At 31.1% G+C, this 26035-nt stretch overlaps 1 protein-coding gene across 1 annotated transcript in view; it reads left to right on the top strand.

Annotated features, from left to right (window-relative positions):
- SecCl (Secretory chloride channel) overlaps positions 1–26035 on the top strand; it is an 88414-nt gene that overhangs the window by 46717 nt on the left and 15662 nt on the right. Inside the window, exons 2-3 of the mRNA XM_075366750.1 lie at positions 20452–20689; positions 23570–23787. Coding sequence (XP_075222865.1) covers positions 20452–20689; positions 23570–23787 — 456 coding nt within the window. The remainder of the gene's footprint in view (positions 1–20451; positions 20690–23569; positions 23788–26035) is intronic.

Raw genomic sequence — 26035 nt, 5'->3', positions numbered from 1 at the left:
AATAACGACTCAACTAATCTTCATAAAATTCTCACACGCACAACTTTAGATTGGCTTATATATATATATATATATAAACCCCAATTTAAGTGAATGGTATTTTCGTACTCTCCATATATCAAAACCTAAAGAAATTCATTTCACCCCCCCCCCCCGCATTTCCAATATACGAACAAAAGTAATACCGTACTTTTCTTCAAAAAGTCTTTAAAAATGTGTTTTAAATCATAATAATTATTTAAATTCAAACACATGAAATACTGTTTAGAGAAGTACTTTAAATATAAAAAATTACTACAAAATAATTCATAATCTAGAAGCCACTATTGAAAATTATTTTGAGCACATATTTTTGTACACGTTGAATGGGATGCAGATAAATTTTGCTTGTTTTTTTTAATTAGTATTATCTAAAAAATTCAGTAAGTAATATTATTTCCGTAAAAGAAAATATGCATTTTAAATAGATCGGTGGGAAGATTTTTCGAATGGTTTGATAATTTATTAGAAATTGCAAGGGAATCACAATAAGACCAATTTTTGAAAGCTGACGTATTGTGTTGTTATATTAAAACAGTTCCGTTATCTGATTTGATAAAAGTAGATATTGTTTTTGTTTTTTTAAGAATAATTGACCTTTTGATTTTAGCAAAGATGGTTTATTAATATACACAAACAAAAGGATAAGTTAACATATTTAAATTTCGAAATATAGGTTTACACGATTAATATTTATGGGCGCTAGATAATGATCTGATTGCCCAGCACTGAACCTTAAAAACCCGTTCTGACTTTATACGGGAATATATGTATTAAAATAAATATATATATATATATATTTTTTTTGGGATGATTAATTCACCATATAAACTTGAAGCTCGTGCATGAGAATATGAAATGGAAATTTCGTAGCGTATGAAAAATACCATCCCTATCGGGATTCGAACCCGAGTCCTCCGGATGAAAGGCCTAAACGCTACCACTCCGCCACGGAGATCGGTATCATTTAATAATGTTGACAAGCTATGCTATATAATTTATTAAAGCGCAAAGCGTTATAATATAAATCCATTATATAATAATTTTGTAGTTATAATATTTATCCAACTATAACAGATTAAAATAAACAGTTTACAAGTATTATACTGCAAAATTAATAGAATCTGTCTACCTTTAAGTAATCGATATAACCTTTACTTAGAATTCTTGGAATTAATTCTTACTTTTAAATCTATAAATTACATATTATTGAAATTTTTTCCTGATATACCACAATACCAATTACAATAAATTGTATTGGAATGGTAAGTGTACTCGTAAGGAACTAAAAATCACGTTTATATTTGAACTATTGTAACTTAAAAAAAAATAATAACAAAAATATCATCACAAACATAAAGTAATAATTCTTTTAAATTAAACAATCTCATTTATATTAATCCTAGCGAAGAAAGATAAACGTTACATTTTTTGTTGTTGAAAATATCAAATTATTTTATCAAACAAAAGAATAAAATTATTTTTTATAAGTTTATTAAACCATGTCTTTCAGCAATTTAATTAAAATTTGCATTACCATCGAATTTTGTTTTTTAATTAATAAAAGAAATAATGTTTGAATCAATATTATCTCATAAATTATTCTAGAAATTCGTATGGTTTTATTATCTGGAATTTTAGATTTTTACTTCCTTGTACGAAATATTGTAATCAAACAAAGCATTGCAATCGCTAAAAATCTCCGTTTTCAGATTTCAACGGAAATATCCGTTGTAACCATCCTTGAATCCATTCTGACTAGTTTCGGCGTGATCTCTGTACGTACGTATCTCGGATAAATAAAAAACGATTAGCCGTAGGATGTTGAAATTTTGGATTTAGGACTGTTGTAACATCTAGTTGTGCACCTCCCCTTTTGATTGCAATCGACTGAACCAAAAGTGTCCAAAAAAGCCCAAAATCAAAAAAAAAATTGACTTTTTTTTAACTGCAGTAATAAGCCCTTATTGAGAGCTTTTCAACATGTTTTCATAAGTTGTACTTATTTTCATTGGTTCCAGAGTTATAGCCAAATAAAATTTTGATTAATGAAATATTTGGGTCTTAGGGGAAGGCAAATTTGTTTGAATAAACCTTCATATACTTTTTTTAACATTTTTTTAATTTAAGTATATTATTAACAATTATTCTCTCATTGTAAAAAAAAAATACGATGAATAATAATTCAATAATAATAAAAGAAAGAAAAAGAAAAATATCAAAAGTTATTAATGAAATACATTATACGTACTTTTCATTTTAAAAATATGTGTATATGTAATTTAATAGGAAGTCATGTAGTGCCCACATCAGATTTTTTATTTTAATTTTTTGACTTAGGTAGACTTCGTTTTTACATAGCCTTCTTTTTTAATAACAGTAAAAGGTTTATCAAATCGAAAAGTTAGTTTTTTGTATGTTCAAATTTTACTCTTCATCAAATGGAGTGATTTTCATACTTTTCTACAGGAAGTTTCTTTAGTGATTTTTTGGAATTTTTTTCACTTAAGGGGACATTTTTTAAGAAATAAATTAATTGCATGGTTACATAAATGATTTAAAGATTTTTTTTTGCTGTCACTGTTGCTTTAGATTACTATAACGAAACAATATACAATATAGATTGGTGTCATTAAGAAATTCAAACATTTTCATGAGAAAAAGTTAAAATAAAAAAACATACTGTCGCATTCCCGAGAGATTTAGCTCACTCTTGTTAAGTATTTTCTAGTTGTCTCTTTTTATTATTTTTTTATTTTTATCAAAATTACTTTTTTTTTTGTACATAGTTTTGCATAGTTTTAGGTCACCAAAATTTTAAATAAAACTAACATAAAATTAAGTAAACTTTATATATATAAATGATAATTAAAGATAACAAAATTTTTCTTTCAAAGACTTTTCTTTTATTGGGGATGAAACTAAAAAATAATACCGAAAACTAAAAAAAATAATAAACTAAAATAATACCAATAAAACTAAAAAATAATACTTTTTAATCCTTCTTTTAATCGACTATTTAAATTGAATTTCTTTTTTAAATTCAATGCTTTTAAAGAGGTCCAAGTTAAAGATTAATACATTTTTGGTGGTTAGTTTTCAATTTTACGACTTCTAAAAAATTAAAAATTAACTGAAAAGTATTATTTTTAATGCAGATATTTTAAAGGTCGGTTTTATTAATTTTTCATTTAGTAAATTGTAAAAAGTCGAGGCATTTGATGTTCACAACGAATGCTTGTGTTGCAGAGGGAGTCAAAACAATATAATATCTATAATTCACGTTTATCTATGGTTATTTTATAAACAGTAATTAAAAAATAATAGCTTACAATTAATTTTGTTTAAAACTACATTATTTAATTACACTGTTATAGAATTATTTTAAGTATTCAGTATCATCTAAGATCATACATGTAGTTAGTTTTATAAATAAAAATTAGCAAAGCAATGCATGGCTTTTCCAGCTACTCTGACAAGTCACGCAATACCTTACACAGCTTTTTCTTTTTCACAGGAAAGGTTTTCCATTTCAAACATTAAGGGTCTGGCTTTTATTTTTATAATAAAATAATTCCATCTTTTTATAAAACAATAACAAAAATGTACTAACACGATTAGAAAACGTTTTTTTTCAACATAATTTTTAATGTTCTTAATAGGACGTTATAATGTTAAATATAAAATTATAAATTTATACTTATAACAAAAATAAAATACACAAACACATATATAACTTTTTATCTTCTTTTTAAATTTTACTTTAAAAAATGTTTTTCTTTAGTCTATTGTAATATGAAATTTAAAATAAAACTTAAAATAGCCTTAAAATAAAATGCTTAATCATTTTATACGCTTATTGCTAAGTTCTAAAAATTTATAAGTATCATGAAACCTAGAGGTTGAAACTATGTTGCCTATTTAAATTTGCGATCAATAAATAAATAAAATTTATAAAGATTAAATTTTTTTATAATAATATAATAATACACAATTTAATAAAAAATCAAAAAATTATAAAACAAAATTTTTAAACATATAATAAAAAATCGAAATTTTTTAAAAAACATTTGTTGTTTTTCGAATCCCCCACTTCCTTGACGAATTCTGAAAAAAATATATAATGATCAATGCTTCATATATAGAAATATTTGAGCCAATTTTGAAGCAAATCTGTTTGGTCAACCCTAAGATATAAGGCCAAAAGCAGTGCGACACAAATGCGTACACCCGTACCCCATTTTTTATATGATTACCGTACTTTCCCCTTTAATCTAGCTATTCTAGCTACATTCGAAACGTAATTAATAAAAATGAATATCTAAGAAAGTTAACAATAAACTGTATGAGGTAAATAAAATAAATTTTATAACTTTATTTATTTAAAAAAAAAAAATGTATACGAGTCCCCTAGAAGCATAGCTTTGTATGATTTACTTAGGTATGTACAAAAAAAAATATTTCGGTGAAATCAATAATAAGTAAAAGAGAAAATTACTTTCTGAAAGTTGATAGCAAAACAAAATTTGAACTACGCTGATAGATTTGAGACATGTGTACTTAAAATATGACTATATTATGTAAAATATGTATTAATAATAAACAAATAACTAAGGTCCGGGTTGTGTGAGTGGGATAGAATTAAAAGAATTCCATAATTATATATATATATATATAATAATACATTAAAAGCACAACAACTTAGTCATACAAATAACATCCGCTACGTTCGTACATATTTACTCGAACTTGTTGATTCCCCGTGTTTGTATAAACATTTCTCAACGTGTAGTAAAATATTTACTTTTTATGTAACAAAGCACAAGTATCCAAAGTTGGTAACTACAAGTTCTAATCGGTACTGAAAATTATCATTGAACAGGTCGATATGATACAAAGAAAATAAACGCCGCTGTTATAATAACATTTAATAATTTTCAGCGACAAACGAAAGTCGTAAGTAGTGTAAAGAATGGTTTAAAAAATGGAACAATTTATCACACATTTATTTACTGAATTATTAAATAAGGGTTTCGTCGCAAGTAGATTTTAAACAGAAATCGCATGGATGAAAAATTTAAAAATGTTACTTGAAAAAATTATAACAACGATAAATAAAAAAATATGAGAGAAGTAATCGGTACAAAATAAAGATTAATGTAAGATAATAAAACTGTTTTTTTTCAGTTACCCATATTTCCTACGAAGATGTAGTTTTTTCCACAATTTAGTTTGTTTAATTATACTAGAAACATGTAAATTTATCTACAAAAGTTTGCGGAGTTAATATATAAAGAGAATTTTAATTATATAAATAATATGAAAATTTTAATATTTAATATTTAAAAGAAGTATAAAATGATGAAAAAAATTTTACATAATAATACAGTGAATAAATACGGATAATATTACTCGTATAATTTATTATTGTTTACTTAAAATATAATTAAAAAGTAAATGTAATTAAATAGAAAGAACAAATAAATGCGAGTTCGTGGCGGAGTGGTAGCGTCTTTGCCTTTTTTCCGGAAGATTCTGAATTCAAATCTCAGTCAGCATTGAAATTTTAAATTGCTATAAATATTTTATACTATATTCACCCTACCAAATCTTAAAGTAATAAAGTAATCGTAAAATAATCGTAATATGAATATGTATATGTATACATATACACATATTATATGTATATGTACACATATTATGTGCTGTTATTTGATGATTAATTATCAAATGATTATGAGAAGTTTTTGGATAGCATTTATAGAATTCTGTCTAGGCAGAATAAGAAGTTTGTTTTGTTGGGGGACTTCAATTGCAAAACTGTATATGCTGGGTGCTCACACAGTAATAGATGCGGTGAATTAATGGAAGAGTTTATGGAATCGATTGATGGTCACTGTATAAATGATGGCACACCGACCTATGAGGCTCGGGGTCATTACTCGATACTTGATCTAGTCATCATTGACAACAGATGGTTGAGGGATCAGTGTGAATTAACAGTCCTGGACAATGATATCGCTAGTGACCATTTTTCATTATAATTGGTCATAAGAGATGTCACTTATACTGCAGTAGAAAGACCTATCGTGATTAGACCCACGGCTCGCCAGGTGGATAAAATAGTCGATAAAGTATCACAAAGACTTAGCACTATAATTGAATTGACACCTGATACCCTCACATCAATTATTCAACAAGAGATGGACAAGGAGATAAGGGCCACCAGGAGTAGAAGACAAGTGAGATAGCGTGCTTTCGCAAAACTCTACAACAAGCTAGGAGGAAAAAGCAAAGACTAAGGATCAGAGGCGGCTCTGAATATGATACCGCAGTCAAGTGTTATATAGAGGCAAGGCGTCAGCTTATTAGGTCTAACAAGAGAGCCAAAAGGGATCATTGGGCCAGACTCTGCGAGGAGTTGGACAATGATCCCTGGGGCCAGGCATACAAAATCGTCACGAAGAAGTTCGGCAGGCGTTTACCGATATTGAGCGAGCATCACGTCAGGGTCCAGTTCAACGAGTTATTTCCATGCGAAGAAGAAGCGATTGTCACCTTACCTGATTTTGAGCCCAGGAGATTTACACCTGCCGAACTGAATTGTGCCATTGGCCAGCTTGGCAACAAAAGAAGCCCCGGCGTAGACAGAATTCCAGCTGCTATACTTAAAGGACTTTTTAAACAACGGCCTTGGAAAATGACGGACATTGCCAGCCATGGGCTAGAGAATGACTGCTATCCGCGGTGCTGGAGAGAAGCAAGAGTTGTTTTTCTCCCCAAGGGTGGAAAGGAACAAGAACAAGTTCGATACAGGCCGTTAAGCCTTTTAAATAATATGAGCAAGGTGATCGAGAAGATGCTTGCCACAAGAATTATTGGAGAAATTGAGCAAGGAGTGGGGATTAGCCAAAAGCAATATGGGTTTTGGATTTGTCGCTCCACAGTGATGGCCGCCAAGAAAGTAATCTCCTGGATGACAGATGTAAGACGCGGCACCTGGAGGACGAGGGGTGTTCCATTGCTTGTCTCATTGGACATCAAGAATGCGTTTGGCTCCATTAAATGGAGCCATATACATAGAGCGCTATTAGCAAAAAATGTTAATCCATATTTGAGGAGGCAAGTAATGAGATACCTCTCTGATAGAACATGCAAGGTGGCAACGCAAGAAGGAGAAATGGAGATAGATATACATGGTGGAGTGCCTCAGGGCTCAGTTTTAGGCCCATTATTATGGGTCTTAACGTTTGATGAGATCTTAAATCTAGACTATCCTGCTGGGGTTGAAGTTATGGCCTATGCCGACGATTTGGTGGTCTTGGCGAGTGACAGGCATGAATTGGAGGCACAAGAAAAGGCCAATTTGGCATTGCAGATAATAAATGGTTGGCTATGTGAAAAGAATCTAACGCTAAATACTGGTAAATGTAATTTTATTACATTTACTGGCAGAAGGATCATCGAACGGCTAAATATCAAGGTCAATGAACAAGTAATAGCAGAAACAGATAGATTAAAGCACTTGGGGGTCACCTTTCAGAGAAATGGTGCATTTACGGAACACATACACGAGGTTTGCAATAGGGCTGATAAGATGACTAAATCTCTTAATATTATTATGACTTCTCAAAGAGCACCTAAAGCGTCTAAAAGGAGAGTTGTTGCGTCCTCGGTTATGTCGTCGATATTATATGCTGTCCCGGTATGGTGGCCTTCAGTACGGATAAAGAAGAACTTGGCACGCTTAGTTAGGACCCATAGGAGACTGTTACTTGGCGTGGTTTCCGTGTACAGGACAGTCTCCTATGAGGCGTTATGCGTTTTGTCAGGAGTGCCTCCGATCGACCTTATGGCTCATTTCAGAGTCGAAAGAGATCAAGGTGTTGAAGTTCATGAAGCGAGGCATAGGCTAATAGAGAGATGGCAGGAGAGATGGAGCACAGCAGGCCCTGGAGACAGGATCAGAAGGCTAATCCCCAATCTAAGGAACTGGATATATAGAAAACACGGTGAAATAAACTTTTACACGTCACAGTACTTTACAGGACACGGTAGTTTTAATTACTATCTGCATAGAGTTGGTAGAAGGGAAACTGCAGCCTGCATGTACTGTGACTGTGATGATGATGTCGAACATACTTTCACTGTATGTCATAAATGGAGGGAAGAGACAGACGGTATTGACTTGTCATCTGATGGACCTGGCAGACTAATCAACAACATGTTAAACAGTGAAGAAACTTGGAAAAAAGTTGAGTTGGTCATCAAAAGAATACTTATGCAGAAAAACAACGATGAGAGGAGACTAGGATTTTAAACTTTAGCATAGGGCAGGGTGGACAGCCTCAGTGGTGAGGGCTGACATGCCGAGGTGTGTCGGTTCCGATGATCCACTGAGGACTCCTAAGGGTTTTTCATTAGGTTAATATCAAGATCGGAGATGTCTCAATCGCCACGTCACGACAATACATGGTATTGACGTGGCGATATACGGATGGGGCAAAAGAACTGACCGGTGGGCCGACCTGCCATGCCGGACTAATAGCCGGTAGGTGGGAAGGCCCATTAGAGTAGAAGAGGCACTTCCCTGGGTGGCGCAATACCAACCAGTCGGACCGGCCCAGGGGAGTAGAGTTCAAAAAAAAAAAGAAAAAAAAAAATTATCAAATCAATGTTCAGAGTGTTAATACAATATCTAAAAGTACCTATAACGCTATCTAAAAGTTGTCCGCAGGGTATTGTTTTAGAACTCCTTCTCTCAGTTGTTGAATTCGATTCTTTTATGCGGTTGGGTTTATCCGATGGATGCCGCGTCATCGCGTATGCGAATGATAGACTTTTGCTGGTTAAAGGCGATTCGAAGAATCGAATTCAGGGCAGCCCACTTGCAATATACTCTAGTTGTGGAGTTTGCAACATAAGATGGTGCTTAGCCCAGAGAAAACAAAAATGATGTAGCTCAACCCAGACTAGTTGTTACACGGCGAAGCCCACCGGGTTGGTCTAGTGGTGAACGCGCCTTCCCAAATCAGCTGATTTGGAAGTCGAGAGTTCCAGCGTTCAAGTCCTAGTAAAGTCAGTTATTTTTACACAGATTTGAATACTAGATCGTGGATACCGGTGTTCTTTGGTGGTTGGGTTTCAATTAACCACACATCTCAGGAATGGTAGAACTGAGAATGTACAAGTCTACACTTCATTTACACCCACACATATCATCCTCATTCATCCTCTGAAGAATTATCTAAACGGTAGTTACCGGAGGCTAAACAGGAAAAAGAAAGAAAAAGTTGTTACACGACGATCTCATGTATCAGTGGTAGGTCATCGAATTAGGTATGTCCCGGCGCAGAAGTTTCTAGGTGTTACTCTTGATAAGAATCTTTGATTCAAGGAGCAACGTTTCATACGCTGCTAAAAAGACTTATTCTGCTTCGGTGTTCGGAGAGCAGTTTGCCCTGATTGGAGGCTTAATTTCAGACCATGCGTTTTCTATAAAAGGGTGTAGGCAAAACTATAACGCTATACGCTGCACCTGTCAGGGTACATCGAATGAAATAAAAATGTTACAGGAATATTTTGTTGAGAGCCTAGCGTTTATGATTTGTGCCTATAGGAGTCTATAGGCGACTCGAGAGACTCTGTTGTCTCTCGAGAGGCAGTCCTTGTTATTTCTGGTATTAAGCCCATTGATATCCTTGCTACTGAGCGCCAATTACGTTATAATGCCAAGAAGGTTGGCCAATTTACCTCGGCGCATAAAAGAAATAAACGACCAAGTTTCCTATTTATGGCAGGTCAGGTGGACTGAATCGTCCGATGGCCGTTACACGCACGGTATATTTCCTGATGTGAGAAGTGTGCAGGTAGTTAGGTGGATTTCCCCCAATCGTCTTATTACACGGTTTCTTTCTGGACAGGTGCTTTTTGAGATAAGTTGACCAGATTTGGTTTGATTAATTTAGGCTTGTGTCCAGTGTGTAATACCAATTTAATTTAACTAAATAACTTGTTTTAAAAATGTTGTAGTAGTACATTTTAAATCCTAAATTTAAATTCTGCCTTAATATAAAGTTAATATAAACAAAACTAATAACTATTATAATTTTTTTCTGTTTGTATTGACTTAAACAGGTAGTATATATAATAGATATTATCAGTTTTTCATTATACTTTCTTCATCATAAATAGTGAATTTTACTTTTTATTCTTAAATTTCTCTAATATTACATGAAAATTTTGAAATATTTAATTTAATATTTTTTAATTTTGAAATATTAGTCGAGCTAATAGAGAAAGTATGAAACTTTTAAAAGCAAACCGATTACTTTTTTAAATTTTAAATATATCACAATCCCAACCTACCACAAGCTGTCAGCATTAAAATTCATTTTAAAGTAACATAACCACAATCATTTTGTTCTAAAAATTATAGAATGCCAGTATATTACGTGTATTTGTACCCGCATATATGTACATATATTATTAAAAAATAAATAAATGCGCGATGTACAATTTCTTTTTTTAAATCATTCAATCGAAGTGAAACTTTCCTTAGCCACAATGCTTTGATGAAAAAATCTAGCTAATTTTTTTATTTCTAGATGTTTTTTGTTTTTAAAATGATTAAAAATATTCATCTGCTCCTTCAAACCACCTGGCGCATGGAAAAAGTACCAGCTACCTAGAAAAAGCTTGCCATCATTCCAATCCAGATGAAGGGCGATAGTCAAGACTGCAAGAACTACCGCGTCATAAGCCTATCAACTGTTAGCAAAGTTTTTATGAAGGTCATTCAGTCATTCCTGCAGAAATTTTGTGAGCAAACAAGCCGCAAGAAGCAAGCCAGCTTTCAACCAAAGCGAAGATGCTGACTAGATATTTCCCATTCGTCAAGTAATGTAAGAAAGAATTCGAAGTAGAAAATAAGCAGTTATTGTTTTCATCGACTTTTGATTTGCCTTTGTCTGCATCGACTGCCCGGCACTTTGGAAGACATTGTAGACAGAATTCATCCCTCTAAAAGATATCAAGCTTCTGCAAGAGAGCTACAATGGATCTTCGAGTCAGATTCGCATGCGAAATGAGTTATCTGATGAGTTTTTGTCATCCGGACAGGAGTCAGCCAGGGAGACGTTGCCTCCCTAATCCTCTTTAACATCGTAGTTGACTCCATAACTTGACGAATTTTTCAGGGCAGAAAAGTAATTCAGTTTGGAAAGGATGGCTTTCTGACTGACTTGATATTTGCCGATGACAGTGGCGTGTTCACCGATAACGATGCTGAGGCCACTGATGTTTTCTGTGTTATCTCTCGCATTGACCAATCTTATGGCCTCAAAATAAATGCGTAGGGTAAGACACATGCACTAACAAGAGACACCTCAGGCGCCATCGTCCAATTGGATGGTGTACAAATTGAACAAGTGCAAGAATTCAAATACTTGGGCTCACTGATTCAGGAGAAGAAAGTAGCAGTTACGGCAAAAATACACAGTCGAATTGGTCAAGCAACCGCAACATTTGCTTCCCTGAAGTGGTGCTTATGGAAACAAAGTAACATCTCGCTAAACACTCGAGTTCGTCTTTTTCGAATTCTGATGCTGGCAATTTTATTGTATGGAGCAGAAACGTGGACACTACTTAAGACAGACAGACCTGAGCAAACTTGAAGTGTTTCAAATGCGATGCTTACGCCAGATCATCAGTCTCACTCACTTCGCTATCACATTCAAAAGGAGGATATCCGCCATCGCTGCGAACACAACCAACATTCGAGGCACAGATTCAAAAACGAAGACTGTGCTGGATTGCCATGTTTGCATACAAACTTCTCTGGCATGAATGACACCCACTGGAGAGTCCAATGAACAGCTCAAAAGAAAACTTATATAAAAAACCGCAGGCTACACCTTAATGAACCTAGGACAACGGCCATGGATCGCCATGCATGGAAGCGTCTTGCTAATGAGGTCAGCCAACCATTGACACCCACAGCAGCGCACGGGCTTATAAGTCAATTCAATCCAAACGCCAGCTAGGGATCAAAAGAAGAAGAAGCAGAAAAAAATGTTTAAAGTTAACGTTTTCAGAAAATAAAATAAAAAAATTTGATTTTTCAGTTTCCATGCTAATAATAATTAAGCTTAGGATGAAAATAAAAGTTGTTTTAACGGTTTCACTAAGAAATAATTTCAGGACAAAACTAATGTTTTTGTTTACTGTGTATATAAAATACTGTCATATATTATTGGGATTATTGTAATAACTCCACCACCTGTGTGTGTGTGTGTGTGTGTGTGTGTGTGTGTGTGTGTGTGTGTGTGTGTGTGTGTGTGTTTGTGTGTTTGTGTGTGTGTGTGTGTTTGTGTGTGTGTGTGTTTGTGTGTGTGTGTGTGTTTGTGTGTGTGTGTGTGTGTGTGTGTGTGTGTGTGTGTGTGTGGTGTGTGTGTGTGTGTGCGCGCGCGCGCTAGTAGTTATACTAGCTAATTCAGGAGAAAATGGAAATAACTTGGGAACTAATTCTAAAGCTTGAAATAAGGAAAAATGTTCATACAAAAATATGTCCGAAAACGCTTTGTTTTTGAGTTACAGCTGGCGAAAAATTTCGTCAATATTTCAGTTCCTCCGGTGAAATGAAGTCATACTGAAATTTTTAAGGCGTTATATAAGGGGTAAAATTTTTGACGGTTTCTTATGTTTCTTGACCTGAAAAATCGAATAAAACAGAAATATTCGATGGCGAATAGCACGTTTTTTTACGTTTGAAATACAATAACTTGTTAAATGACTAATAAAATATAAATGTTATTAACAAAACTTGTTAATTAATTAATGTATAAAGTTTTTGAAAAACAAAAAAAAAATTATAAAAAAAATAAAATTAAAAACAGAACAATATTTAACTGAAAAATGTTGCTTTTGTAAAAATTAAAAACAGATGTTTTTAATTTTTGCAAAATACCACCATTGTTATGAATCCACTTTTCAATCCAGTTTCCTTAATTTTCTGTCGCCAACCTAATGATATCTTATCATTAAATTAATGTAACAAAGTTAATTTACGTCAAACATAAAGTAATGTGTTTTCCAATCCCAATCTTTTGCCTTTTACCTCCACATTTCTCAAAAACTACAAAACACAGTACAAAAATACAGTACTGGGACCTATTTTTTTTTTCGGGTGAAATTTTATACAAAATCACGAAATTACTCATTAATTAGGATTACAATAATTACAGTCTAGCTTAATTTTACCAAAAGTACCGAAATCACAGCATAATATTTTGCCAGTCGACACTCTCTAATAAAGCATTTAAACACCTATGTTTGTAAAAACTTTCTTCTTTATTTTCACCAGTAGAGTGTAATATTTTGAAATTCATCGACAGAATATTATTGTCTTTAACAAATTTTTTAATTGTATTTTAAATTAATTGGTGAAAAGATTTTTTTAAAAGCATTCTTCCATATGCTTTTTTAATAAATATTAAAAAATCCTATGGAAGAATAACGTGGTCCTTTTTTGTAAGCCAAAGAAAGTACTGTGTTAACACGGAAATTGTTCAGCTGTCTGATTTGATAATATTTAAGATTGTATTGATATTTAAAAATGTAAGTTAATAACGTTATTTTTTTAAGAATTAGTAATTATTCTTTGTAGGAAAGGTTGCAGATTCATAAATATAAGCAAATGGATAATTTAACATTTTTAATTATCTAAGTGTCGATGTATAAATCCGCCAAGTTGGTCTAGTGAAAACTGGTCATCGCAAATCAGCTGATTTCTAAGTCGAGAGTTCTAAGGTTCAAATCGTAGCAAAGGCAGTTACTTTTTTACGGATTTGAATAGTAGATCGTGATACCGATATTATTTGGTGGTTGGGCTAATTTTTTTTAACTTATAAACTTATTCTGACTCAAAAAAGGAACATAAACAATCAAATCCATTTATGATTCAATATTTATGTACCTATATACAACCCACTGTACTCTACGAGATCAATTTAATACGTGAAACGATGTATTTTTATAGATATAGATTTTTTTACTGGTGCAAAAAGAAATGTTTGAAGCCGATAATTAACTTATCAGCAGTTAAATTTTTATGTACTTTTCAAAGCGACAGCGATATCTTTAGCGCTCAATAGAACGGGAGGTATATTTTTTCGGAAATTGAAAATAAATTTACAACTTCATAGTTCATTTCACGCTTGTTTTACGAGTAAAACGATCTAACGGCGTATAGCCGTGTTTAATTTATATGTTCAACGGAAAGGGAAGATGTTCGTTACGCAAGGTCAAGTCGCTAAAAATTAAATGCTGCGGATTAGACACAATGGTAAGACGGAGTATATAGCTTTTACTAAAGAATCGTGTGAGGTATGAAATTTTGCATTCACCAGCAAACATAACCCGACTGAGTGATTTTAATAATAATTTTTCGTTTCGTTTTCTCAGTAAATGAAACTTTAATATACAACTTTGACTATAAATACGTCAATGTCAATCGGCATTAGAATATTATTTTACGTTTTTCTAGTGAATAATACGAAATTATAATGTAACTTTAGTACGGTAATTGGCGAGATTGCGGTAAATAAATGTTTGTTTATTTTTTCACGGTAAAAAAAATTATTTTAAATATCAGTTTCTCTGACTATCGAATGTAATAATCTCATTTTTTTCATTTTTAACTTCTCTTGTTTCTAATGCAAGTTTATCATGCAGTAATATAACATTCATTCTTTGTTTATGTTCTGCTGCATCATAATTGTACAATAAATCTTAATAATTTAGTAGCTAATCGGATCAGAAAGGTTTTAGTGGTGTTTTTCTTTAAAGAATTAGTCAGATTGCAAAAGATTTAAGCCATCATCTCTATATGACATAAAAATAAGCATGTCAATTTTTTTTTTATATATTTATACGGACAAATATTATGTTTTAATTATTACCACATATGGCAAAACAACTCCATAAATCTCTATTTAAAAACAACAAATTGCTTTACAAATGATATTGCTTTTATATTCAAAACAAACGTGATAACAAATTAAATGGTATATTCTGAAAGTCATAATCTAAAATAAATTTGTGTAATATTCTAATAAAATTTTTACAAATAATGAAATTCCGCTGTAAATATTCAATCCTTTTAAAATTTTAAAAAAGTTAACCTTTCCCTGTAAATTATATCATTTTAATTTCAAATGCATGCATATTTTAATCAGTAATATAAAAATCCATGCGTAAAAAGTTAATAATTTTTTTATTAATTTTTATAACAGCAGAAGCTAATATAAGAAAATGTAATAATTAAAATACCGTCATTTAATAGATTGTAATAATAGTGCAATTTAGTGAAATTTTATTTGCTTTTTTCCTGTCATAACAGTCATATTACGAGCGAAAAAATAATGAAATATGACACACACGATTCTAATCCTTTCAAAACAAAGCCGATAAAAAATAAATCAATGATCAATACACATAAATACTTCCTTATCACAGATTATACTTAAATTCCACCGCCTTTACAGATTACTTCATTAACTAAATAATCAGAATGGCCTATTTCCTTAACCAATCAAAACTACGAGCACGATTGACCAACGAAAATGTTACTAATTTACACCAGTCACAACTCTAAAAGAAGCTGATCAATTATTATTCCGTAAATTCCAGCAAATCATTATCCCGGTTTTTCTATCCAATCATAAGGTGTGAATAAACTTACCAATAAGAACACATCAAATTTGACCGATTAAGTACGTACTGTCCCTCAATTCTGTTAACACTATATCATAAAAACACGTAATGCAATCATAAAAAATTACATAAGAATTATCTGAGAATTATCCAAACAATTAATTTTTACCTAAAACAAAAGAGAAATATATCAACACCATTATTTTATCCAATAAGCATAACAAAATTACTTGTTGAGATAAAATTTTACTTCAAATGAGTACAATCATTTCACCTCTTAATGGGTTTCTCCGTACATTATTATATAAAAGTTGAAATCTTTTCATGATAAAATTTATTTAAAATGTTTTATTGTTACTATCAGTTTAGAAGTGAAAATTTTATTAATATTATATTAACAACTAGAAAAAAAAAGTTGTAGGTAAAATGAAATTGACTGTCAACATTGGTGATTAATACTTATCAAAAGATTCAAAATGTTAAACAAATTTTGATATTTTTTAAATATGACTTTCGTTTGATGATTTTTATGTAGTCTTTGACACAATATTAATAGCAATGGGACAGCTGATCAATACTTCTTCAGTACAAGGGGGGTTATCTCTACAATTTTACCAATACAATTATTTTCCGGTGCAATCTGTTACCGCTCGGTAGGCAATTTACCTAATTTTTTAGCATTATATATACCTTACATATAAATAGAAAGTTTTGGATCTCTCTGTGCTTGTTTGTAACTGTATCGGGCGAGAACCAACAGACCGATTGCTTTCAAATTTTCAGGATACATTTGTGTTATCCCAAGTAAGGTTTTATGCCACACATCGAAGCCGTAGTTCCTTGGTCGTTGTCATATTAAAGATATTCTTTATAGAAAAAAACAAAATAATCCTTTTACTTCATTATATTTCTATCACTATGACAACAGAAATATAATGAGGTAAACTGACCTAATTCTTTTTTCTTCAATGAATATCTGTAAAATATTTAATAATATTCTCACAATCACGACGATAACGAACGAGTCGGAGGTCCAGGGGGTGGAACCCTCTGAGTAGTGTATATAATTATATAAAGTATGACAATAAGTTACATTTTATTTTTATTTCATCTTTTCGTTTTGTACACAATTGAAGCAGAGGCCAGTATTTTATTTTGTGCTATTTGCTATATTACCCTGTTTACTTTATATTTGCTTTATCGTTATTGAGTATGATATGTTGATCAAACATGAACGAAAAAAAAATGGTTCAGTATGAAACTTGCAAAACGAATTAATGAATGAATGGATGAATGATTTTAATTTTTTTGTAAAATGAGATATAATCAACTAAAATAAAAATAATCAGCTTAATTATTCTTAATCAAACTACTAATTATAGGATAGCTACCTATCCTCTCTTTACTTGAAATATTTACCAGGAAACTTCTTGACAAAAACAGATTTTAGGATATACATAACCAAAAGAAAAATAAGAGGATTAAAAATTAAACCCGTTTTTTAAGAAGTGATTTTTATTTCTTTTACTTTTTTTACTTCCTTAGAATAATTTTTTTAAAAATTCAACAGAAGAAATAATATTTAAAAGAGGGGATAATTTTTTTCATTTCCAGTGGGAAATAAAGATTTCATCCTTCTGTTGGGAAATTGTTTATATATATATATATATATAAATATAAATGCAGAATTTTTTTTATTACTTCCTTGTACGAAGTAAAGGAAGTATTGCGATCGCGAAAAATCTCGGTTTTCAGATTTCAACGGAAATATCCACTTTGACTAGTTTCGGCGTGATGTCTGAGTGTACGTACGTATATATCTCGCATATCTCAAAAACGATTAACAGTAGGATTTTAGATTTAGGACTTTCGTAGCATCTAGTTGTGCACCTCCTCTTTTGATTGCAATCAACTGAACCAAAAGTGTCCAAAATAAAAATAAAAAAATTGGATTTTGGGCTTTTTCTTAACTGCAGTTAGAAGCCTTCATTGAGAACTTTTCAACGATATCTCATGTGATACTTATTTACATTGGTTCCAGAGTTATAGCCAAATGAAATTTTAATTAATGAAATATTTGGACCTTATAAGGGGTAGGAACATCGGTTCGAATAAGACTTCATTTAAAAAATTTTTTTTTTTTTTAAATTTAAATTTATTGATTTATTTATTTATTTTTAACCTCTGAAAAAACAGTTTATGATAAATAATAATTCAATAATAACAATAAAAAAATATCAGTTATTAATGAAATAAAATTTTATGTACGTTTCATTAAATAAAAAATGTGTATATACAATTTAATAAGCGTTCAAGAAAGTCATGTGGTGTCCACATCAAATTTTATACTTATGTATTTTAGCGTAAAATTTTGGGGATATGTAAACATTATTTTTTTTAATTTGTACAAAACATTTTTTTTTAGAAATTTTACTGTGTGTTCTCTACCGGGGAATAGATAAAAATTAGTATTACATTCAGAAATCCCGAATAATTAATTTTGTTTACACATAATTTATACAAAAAAAATTGTTTACATATAAATATAATATGCAATTATAAGTAAAATATTTTTTTCAGAATTACGAGACCCTGGATAATCATTAGCTTGAAATATCGATCATAATAAGAACAGGGTTATATTTTTAATTTCTTTTATCAAAAATCCTTTGAAGTTAAGTATTACAATAACTTTAAATTAAATAGCTATTGATAACGATTTTAATTAACATTTATTTTTAAAATTTAGATCAAATTAATTTTTTATAAATTTTTTTTTTGAACGTGATCGTATATATTAATGTCATTGTAGATCGTTTGTGATCGATTAAAAAGTTTAGAGATCACGGCCATTAACCTATACTTACTTTGATTTTACTATTATTTGTATGTGGGAGTGGGGGAGAAATTATCTAAGGTACTTTGACGAGGGTGTGGAAAGGGTATACGATAAGGTAATCTAGAGTAAGTTCTGTTATGTTTTGCAATAATTATCGACCTTTGACCCAAAACACTTTGAAAGACCTTAATGAATTTATTGTTACACATCTCTTTCTTAGTTGTACCATACTAACCTACTTATTTCTTACCGCACTTCTTAAATCCGAGTCATGGCCAATCTTACAAACAGGGCAACTCAACTTAAATACACAAGATTTATCGTATTTAGTTTTTTACATAGAAATAAAAGTAACTAGAAGATTATAATCTGAAAACAGGTTATCGTTAAAATTTTTGTTTCTCATTTAATTTACTCGTTAAATGGAAGGAACTTTATTCAAAATATTTTTTTTTTAGATTATTTTGCAAAACTCTGAATTAAAAAAAAAAAATAATAATAATTTTTGTACTAGGTGTTTCCACCTTTTAACGGTATTCTTTGTAAAATTGTTGACAAGACATTAACAGAAATACTTGTTTTACAGCCTTGGACATAATTTAATATAACTGATTTTTGCATAACATGAACAAAAAAAAATTTAAATGCTTTTGAATTTTACCTTATCAGTGGGTTTTTATTTTTACCTTCCCAGCTACATAGTTACACTATGTAGCTAGACGTTATTCTATATGAGGGAAAGTAATGCTAATCGGGTCGAATTTTGTATGTCGGGATTTTTACAGATCATCAGCCCTCTTCAATCAAAACGCACAACTTTAAAATTGAAAAATTCCAAAAGGATTAATGAACGTACATACATATGTTGGCCTGCTCTTTCCTTGATATTTTCAGAGTGGGTGGACTGATTTGGATGAAATTTGTCATTTTATGAATCTATCATCTACAAATTTTTTGGTTTCTTTATATGGAAAATTGATGCCATTTATTTTTAGCCACAACTGGTCGGTCAAAGGAATGCTGAGTACGGTCACAATGGTTCCCATATCTCAAAATTTTACTCACATTTTTTCACATAACCTAAAATGTCCTTTAGATAGCTGAGATATATTTTTTTTTGATGATTTTTGGCCTTTTTCAAACTCCCATAAAAGGGTTGGGAAAAAACACTTTTTTCCTTTTTTGTAGTTTCTGGACCCAGAAAGTTACATTAGATTAATATGTCACTTTGGTTATGTATTTGGTAAATTTCATTCAGAGGTAGAAGAAAATAAGTCCAAATTTTTCACTTACCGTTAATTGTTTATATTAGTTTTCATTTTCCTTGATATCTTCAGACCAGATCAAGTAATTTATATGAAATTTTTATGATTATTTTTGTGAATGGATCATTGATGTCATTTAATTTTAGTTACAAATTGGTAAGGAGGTGGGAGGATCCAACCAAGGATTCTAACTCAAAATTTTACTCAATGAGTAGAATAATTTTTTACTTACTCACTTATATATTTTAATTTCCACTAAATTTCCCTACTAGATAGTAATGCAGTGATAGGAACCTCTTGGCATCCAGAGATGAATAATTTTGCCGATTTTAATTTAAGCTATGATTTTTTTTTTTTAAATATTAGCTTCAGTAATAGGCTTCAATAAAGAAATATTCTTAACCAAGATGAGGAATTAATCTCATAAATTTTGATAGAGGATAATTTTTATAGTTTAGACTTTATATTGAAGCTAATGGAAATAAATCAAACTAGATTTTAAGCTGATGTATAGTTGTAAAGGTTTGTTAATTGTAATAATGTTGTAGTATTATAACTATCATAAAATTAAAGAGAACATTTTTTATTTTCAAGGGATACTTGTCCAGTTTTGGCCAAAAATGCGTCGCAAACGGAAAAACTATATTGGTTGATAAATCCATGCAGATATGACATGTACGCACGTCCAAACCCATCATCATCATCATTACATCCAGAAAAAGATCATTCTAATAATGAGACTGATATTATTCCACCGTTTGACACTAGGCCTACAGAAGTCTTCTGTCGTATATACGTTTATTTTATAGGATCTATTGAGGACCAAAATTTGGTATGTAAAAATATTTATTGTGTTTTTTAATTTTAATAATTTAACTTTTTTAAATGAAGAAAAAAATAATTCGCTGTTACCATGTGTTTGTGTAATGGTATGCCCACATTACATATCTTCCAAAGGGGATCTGAAAAAATGTTTTATTTATTCCAGCTTAGTATTTCCCCACGCCACTCAATTCTAGACATGGCTCTCCAAAATTTGGGATAAAGAAGCACTTGGCTTACCTCAGATGGTTCTTTAGTATCTAGAAGAAAAGCAATATGTTGCAACAAACATTTAAGCTCATTTTTTCAAAATTGTTGACCAGTAATGTACTGCTTCCATCTTAAGATTGTGTTATAATGGGTTTTGAGGAAGTTCTGGAATTGGAAGAAAGGAGTCTTTACCAAATACATGAATTTCCTGAGGAATTTTGGGCAGGATATATGCCACTATCTGAAAGAGGCTTGAAGCTTCTCGTGGCAGTTGCTTGTCTTGTTTCCTGGTCCATGGTTTATTATCTCTTTATCATATACAATTCTCTCGTATATTCTTGATCCTTTTCTTCTTAATTGTTTTTCAGTGGGGTTTTACACCACTAGAAGGTCCATGTTATGGATGTACAAATCTTTTGAGTTAATACTCTCTTAATGAATGAGTAATTTGATGGGAACAGTTATACATTCCTGTCTGGTACCTGCCTCTTTCTGTGTGACAGCTGTACAAAAATTGCAAACTGGAGCTAAAGAGTTTATCAGTTTAAGTCTGGCCAACTTACCTCTGGGTGCATAAAAGAAACAGACAACCAAGGTTTCAATTTTAAGGCAGGTCAGATGAACTGAATCATCTGATTGCTGTTACATACATTTTATTTTTTCTGATGTGAGAAGTGTTCAATTGACATATAACACAGTTTCTATCTGGACATGGTGCTTTTCGAGATAGATTGGTCAAATTTGGTTTGATTAATTCAGGCTTGTATCCGGAGTGTAGGGCCATTGATGATGTGCGCCATGTTTTATATGTCTACCCCAGGTACAAAACTGAATGTACCAAAGTAGTTAGATAGCTTGTGAGGATTAATTCTGATTTTGATCTGCAAGTTATGTGGAAAACTGAAAGGGTATGGAACATAGTTGCTGGTTTCCTGAAATTCTTAGCCTTGCAAAGGATAGTTGAGGGGGTCTGATTCTGTTATGGATGTATAGGTAGAATAGCAACATAGGTGGCTAGGGGCCTGCCAGTTGCTTACTTCGCCAAGATAGGCATTTTGGCATCGAGTTCCAGTTAGCTGAGGTATTTACGATTAAGATGAGAATGGATTTGTGAAGAACTCTGTGATGGAGCTGCAGTGTAGAATGATGTAGGCATTGACCTTGCTCCTGAAAGCAGACTAGAGCAGAAAGAGATATAGGGTATGTTTTCATTAAAAGCTTATTAAATTTGTGAATTTGTTCTTAATTTTTAAGTAAATGAAAACGAATTTGAGTAAACTGAATTGTAGGACAAAATTGTTGTTGTGATCAACACTTGTTTTGTTGGTATGAGAGTAGTATATTTGCTGTTCAAAAATTCAATCAAGTAATGTTTTGAGTGCATAATCTAATTAAAGTTAGATATGGGAGGAGTATTTGAGTGAAACCACTGGTGTTAGAGGAAGGTGGGGGGGGGGGATAGCGCTTCAACAAATTGGTTAATTTGTCAGTTTAACATTGTAAATTATGGTAGATAGTTGTGGATGGAAGAAGCCATAAACAAAGGTGATAATAAGTTGTATAAATACACTGATTGAAATGTCTGCCAAGACATTTGTATCAGTGGAATCCTGACTAGAGGCCAAACTGATGTCTATGATTGGTATCATGTTTAGAGAGTTTATAAGACAACCTCCAGTAAAGCCCATCAGGGCTAAGAACAGAAGGGATGGTGTAGTGACTAGGATCATCACAAGGTGGGTGTCTTTCCCTACAGGAATCAGGATGTCTTCAAAACTACATTAATATATATTAGACACACACACGCCCACGGGCATGATTATACATAATTTTGATTCATAATTTAATATAAACAAGATATTAAAATGTTTTCTGAATGCCCCAGAAAATATGGGAATTTTAGAAGAAATAAACCATTTACAGTAATTTATAAAGAATAATTGTATTTTATACTTATTGGTAGGTGCTATAGCCATGGAGAAGCCTGGCCTCTTGCACTACTTTCCTCCAAACCCCAATTCTCAACAACTCTCCTCCATCTCCTCACTCATATCCTCCTCAAATCATCTTTCACTTCATCCAACTACCTCCCTCTTCTTCTTCTGGTTTTCCAGCAGATACTTTTCTAACTGTTCTAATTGTATTTATAAATTATTCAAATCTATGGTACTGCTAAAATATATCAACTTGTTTGAAACAACTGTGCAAATTAAATTAAATTGCTAACAAAATTTAATGAAGTCAAAAAAACACTCTTATTTACAGAATATAAGAAAATTTAAGAATAAATTTAATAATTATTCTTTTGGAATTATATAATAAATTTCATACAATTATCTTTTATAAAACACAATAAGAATTTTTTTATACAGTTCTTTCTTCTTTACTCACTTTTTCACTTTTAGTTTTGTAGAGACTTTCATGTTCATTTTCCTTTTTTATTTTATTTTTAGAGATTTCTATATTAGTAAACACAAACGTATTGGATATTCATTTCTGTTGTAGATATAAATCTAGAAATATATATTTCTAGATTTATAGATTTTATGATTTAATGATTTTATGACACAATCATTATTATTATTATTATTTTAAGTACTCAATTTTATGACTATTTTGCAGCTACATTTTCATAATAAACTAATATTAGTATTTTGTTTTTTTTAAATAACATGAGCAGCAGTTTACAGCACACATTGTTATTCGATATCGTTGGCTGGATGAGCGATTAGCCCATGATGGGAGTGATACTCTAGAAGGTGAAGGAATTTTACGAGAAAAAGTTTGGACACCACATTTGTATTTAGTCAATGAGCATGAATCTCATGTCATGGGTTCTAGTCGACCAGATGTTCTTGTCTCTATACAACCTGATGGAACTGTTTTATATTCAACTAGGTATGGATGGTAAAAATTACAACTTTCAGATTGAATATATGCTTAGAATTATTGTACATGTAGTATGTAGTAATACAAGGTAATTTGTAATAATTGATGAAAACAATTAGGAAACCTATAAATTGGATGCATTTTTATCTTTTCATGAACTATGAAAGTAATTTTCACCTAAATGAATCAAACAGCAGTTCAATCAAAAACAAAAATATAGCAACTTCGTTTTCATCCTCTCCTATAAACAGTTAATTTTGGGACAGGATTTAGAAAAGCACCTTCTGTTATCCATTCATCTACATCTTATCAAAAACCTTACTGATAGCATATCCTCTTCCCATATTTTCCACCACATGATCCAGTTGATTGAGCTGGTGGATGACTGGAATCTCCAATACTTCTGCTGTCACCTTTCCTTAAACTTCAATATACTCATGTCTGTTAAAAAAATTATAAATTATAAATGAGTACTATTTCGCTATGGAACTGTTTTTTATAATTTGCTGTTTCTAAAAAGAAAAGTAATAGATCAAGAAAAAACCAAAAATTCATTAAGAAAATTCATTAAATAAGAAAATATTTTTGAAGTTGATGAATATTAATTAATATATGCGTTAAAAATAAATTATGTACAATGAAACTGAAGTGTTTACATTATTTACTACAAATGTATCAAATTAAAGTATGTCAGCAGTTTATTTTATTCAATTATGCAAAAATTAGTATACAAAACTGTAATTTTACCAAATAGTGAATAAATGTAATTTAAAAATCTCTTAATCTATGATGGTCAATAATAAAAATTTCAATAAGTGATTACTTTTAGGATGAATGAAACCAAATTTATTCTGATATGGTAACATAAACAGTAACCTAAATCCCCATTTTCTTTTGGTATCAGCAGTCATTTTACTAATTAGATGCACTTAACTATTCCTTTCACTTCTGTGCAATTTCATTGCATCAACATTCATTTTCAATAAGCTGCTTCATGTATTTTATCCGTTTTTACTGTCTTTATCTTCTACATATTCTTCTAGAACCAAATTTACTAAACTTGGATGCTTTAATATATTACCTCTGGACCTTATGACTCTTATAACAAGATTCTTCCCAAAATTCTTTCTAGTTTGATTTAAAATCTTTTAATTTTATAATTTATCAACCCTCATAATATTTGGTATTCTTCTGTAACAACACATTTCTTTATTCTTAAATCTTTATTCTTTGTTTCTTGACTTACTTATCATTCATCATCCTGTTTTGCTATTATGAAACTTTCTGTTATAAGATATGAGAGAAGAAGGATTGATTAAAACAGTGCTAGAAGGATCAGCAAAGGTGCAAAAAAGAACGAGTTGGAAAAGAATAAAAATTATATATGATCTAAAAGGAAATGGTAGCTATCAGGATTTTAAAACTTTCGCTGGGATATACAAAAGAATGGTGATGCATGTTCATGAAAAAGAAATGAAAATGGATTTTTATAAATGTTCATGAAAATGGATTTAAAATAAAAATGAAAACATTATATTTTTAACACCGATCTCTTTGGCAGAGTGGCAGGATCTCTGCTTATCATTTGGAGGTTCGGTTCAAGTACCAGTTATGCTATGGAAAAAATGTATTTCATTATCAGCCATTACAGTTGTTGCAGGGTGTCAGCCAAAACAAAACAAAATATAACAAAAACAAAATACAAAGGAACGACTGCTATTGGGTTTCCTCTCCTTTAATTCATTTATAGACATTCAACATATCTATTCATTTTTCTGAGGGAACAAGCTATAGATGTTTAATTGTCAACAGAAAAAAAACTAAAATGGTGTAATATGTTCTCTGGTAACAAGATAAAATATAATAACACAAGGTAGACTGGATAATTTTATAAATCCTAATAAATCATTCCATGTTAAGTATCACAACAATAATGGGTGGAGGCAGCTGACATGAGTCACTACTCACTCCAAAAAACAAAAAAACATAGTGGTCTCAAAAATAACAATAACTGCATTCCAGAAAAACTGTTCTGTAAAAAAACTAGTTCTAGAAAAACTGAGAAGTAAAATGATTTCTCTTCTCTGAGCAAAACATACAGGTGGATATAAATTGCCAATTTCACTGAAATACGGATGATATTCAGTTCTATATTTATACTCAACTATTTCACTATAGAAACTCATAAAATGAATATAATTTCTCTTAGAGATAGCAACTTTGACTGGTGCTTCATGTATCTCAGCTGATTTACATG

The sequence above is a fragment of the Lycorma delicatula genome, chromosome 5 (genome assembly GCF_047948215.1).
Source record: "Lycorma delicatula isolate Av1 chromosome 5, ASM4794821v1, whole genome shotgun sequence".
In the NCBI taxonomy this organism is placed as follows: Eukaryota; Metazoa; Arthropoda; class Insecta; order Hemiptera; family Fulgoridae; genus Lycorma; species Lycorma delicatula.
This window is presented reverse-complemented; position numbering and strand designations above follow the sequence as displayed.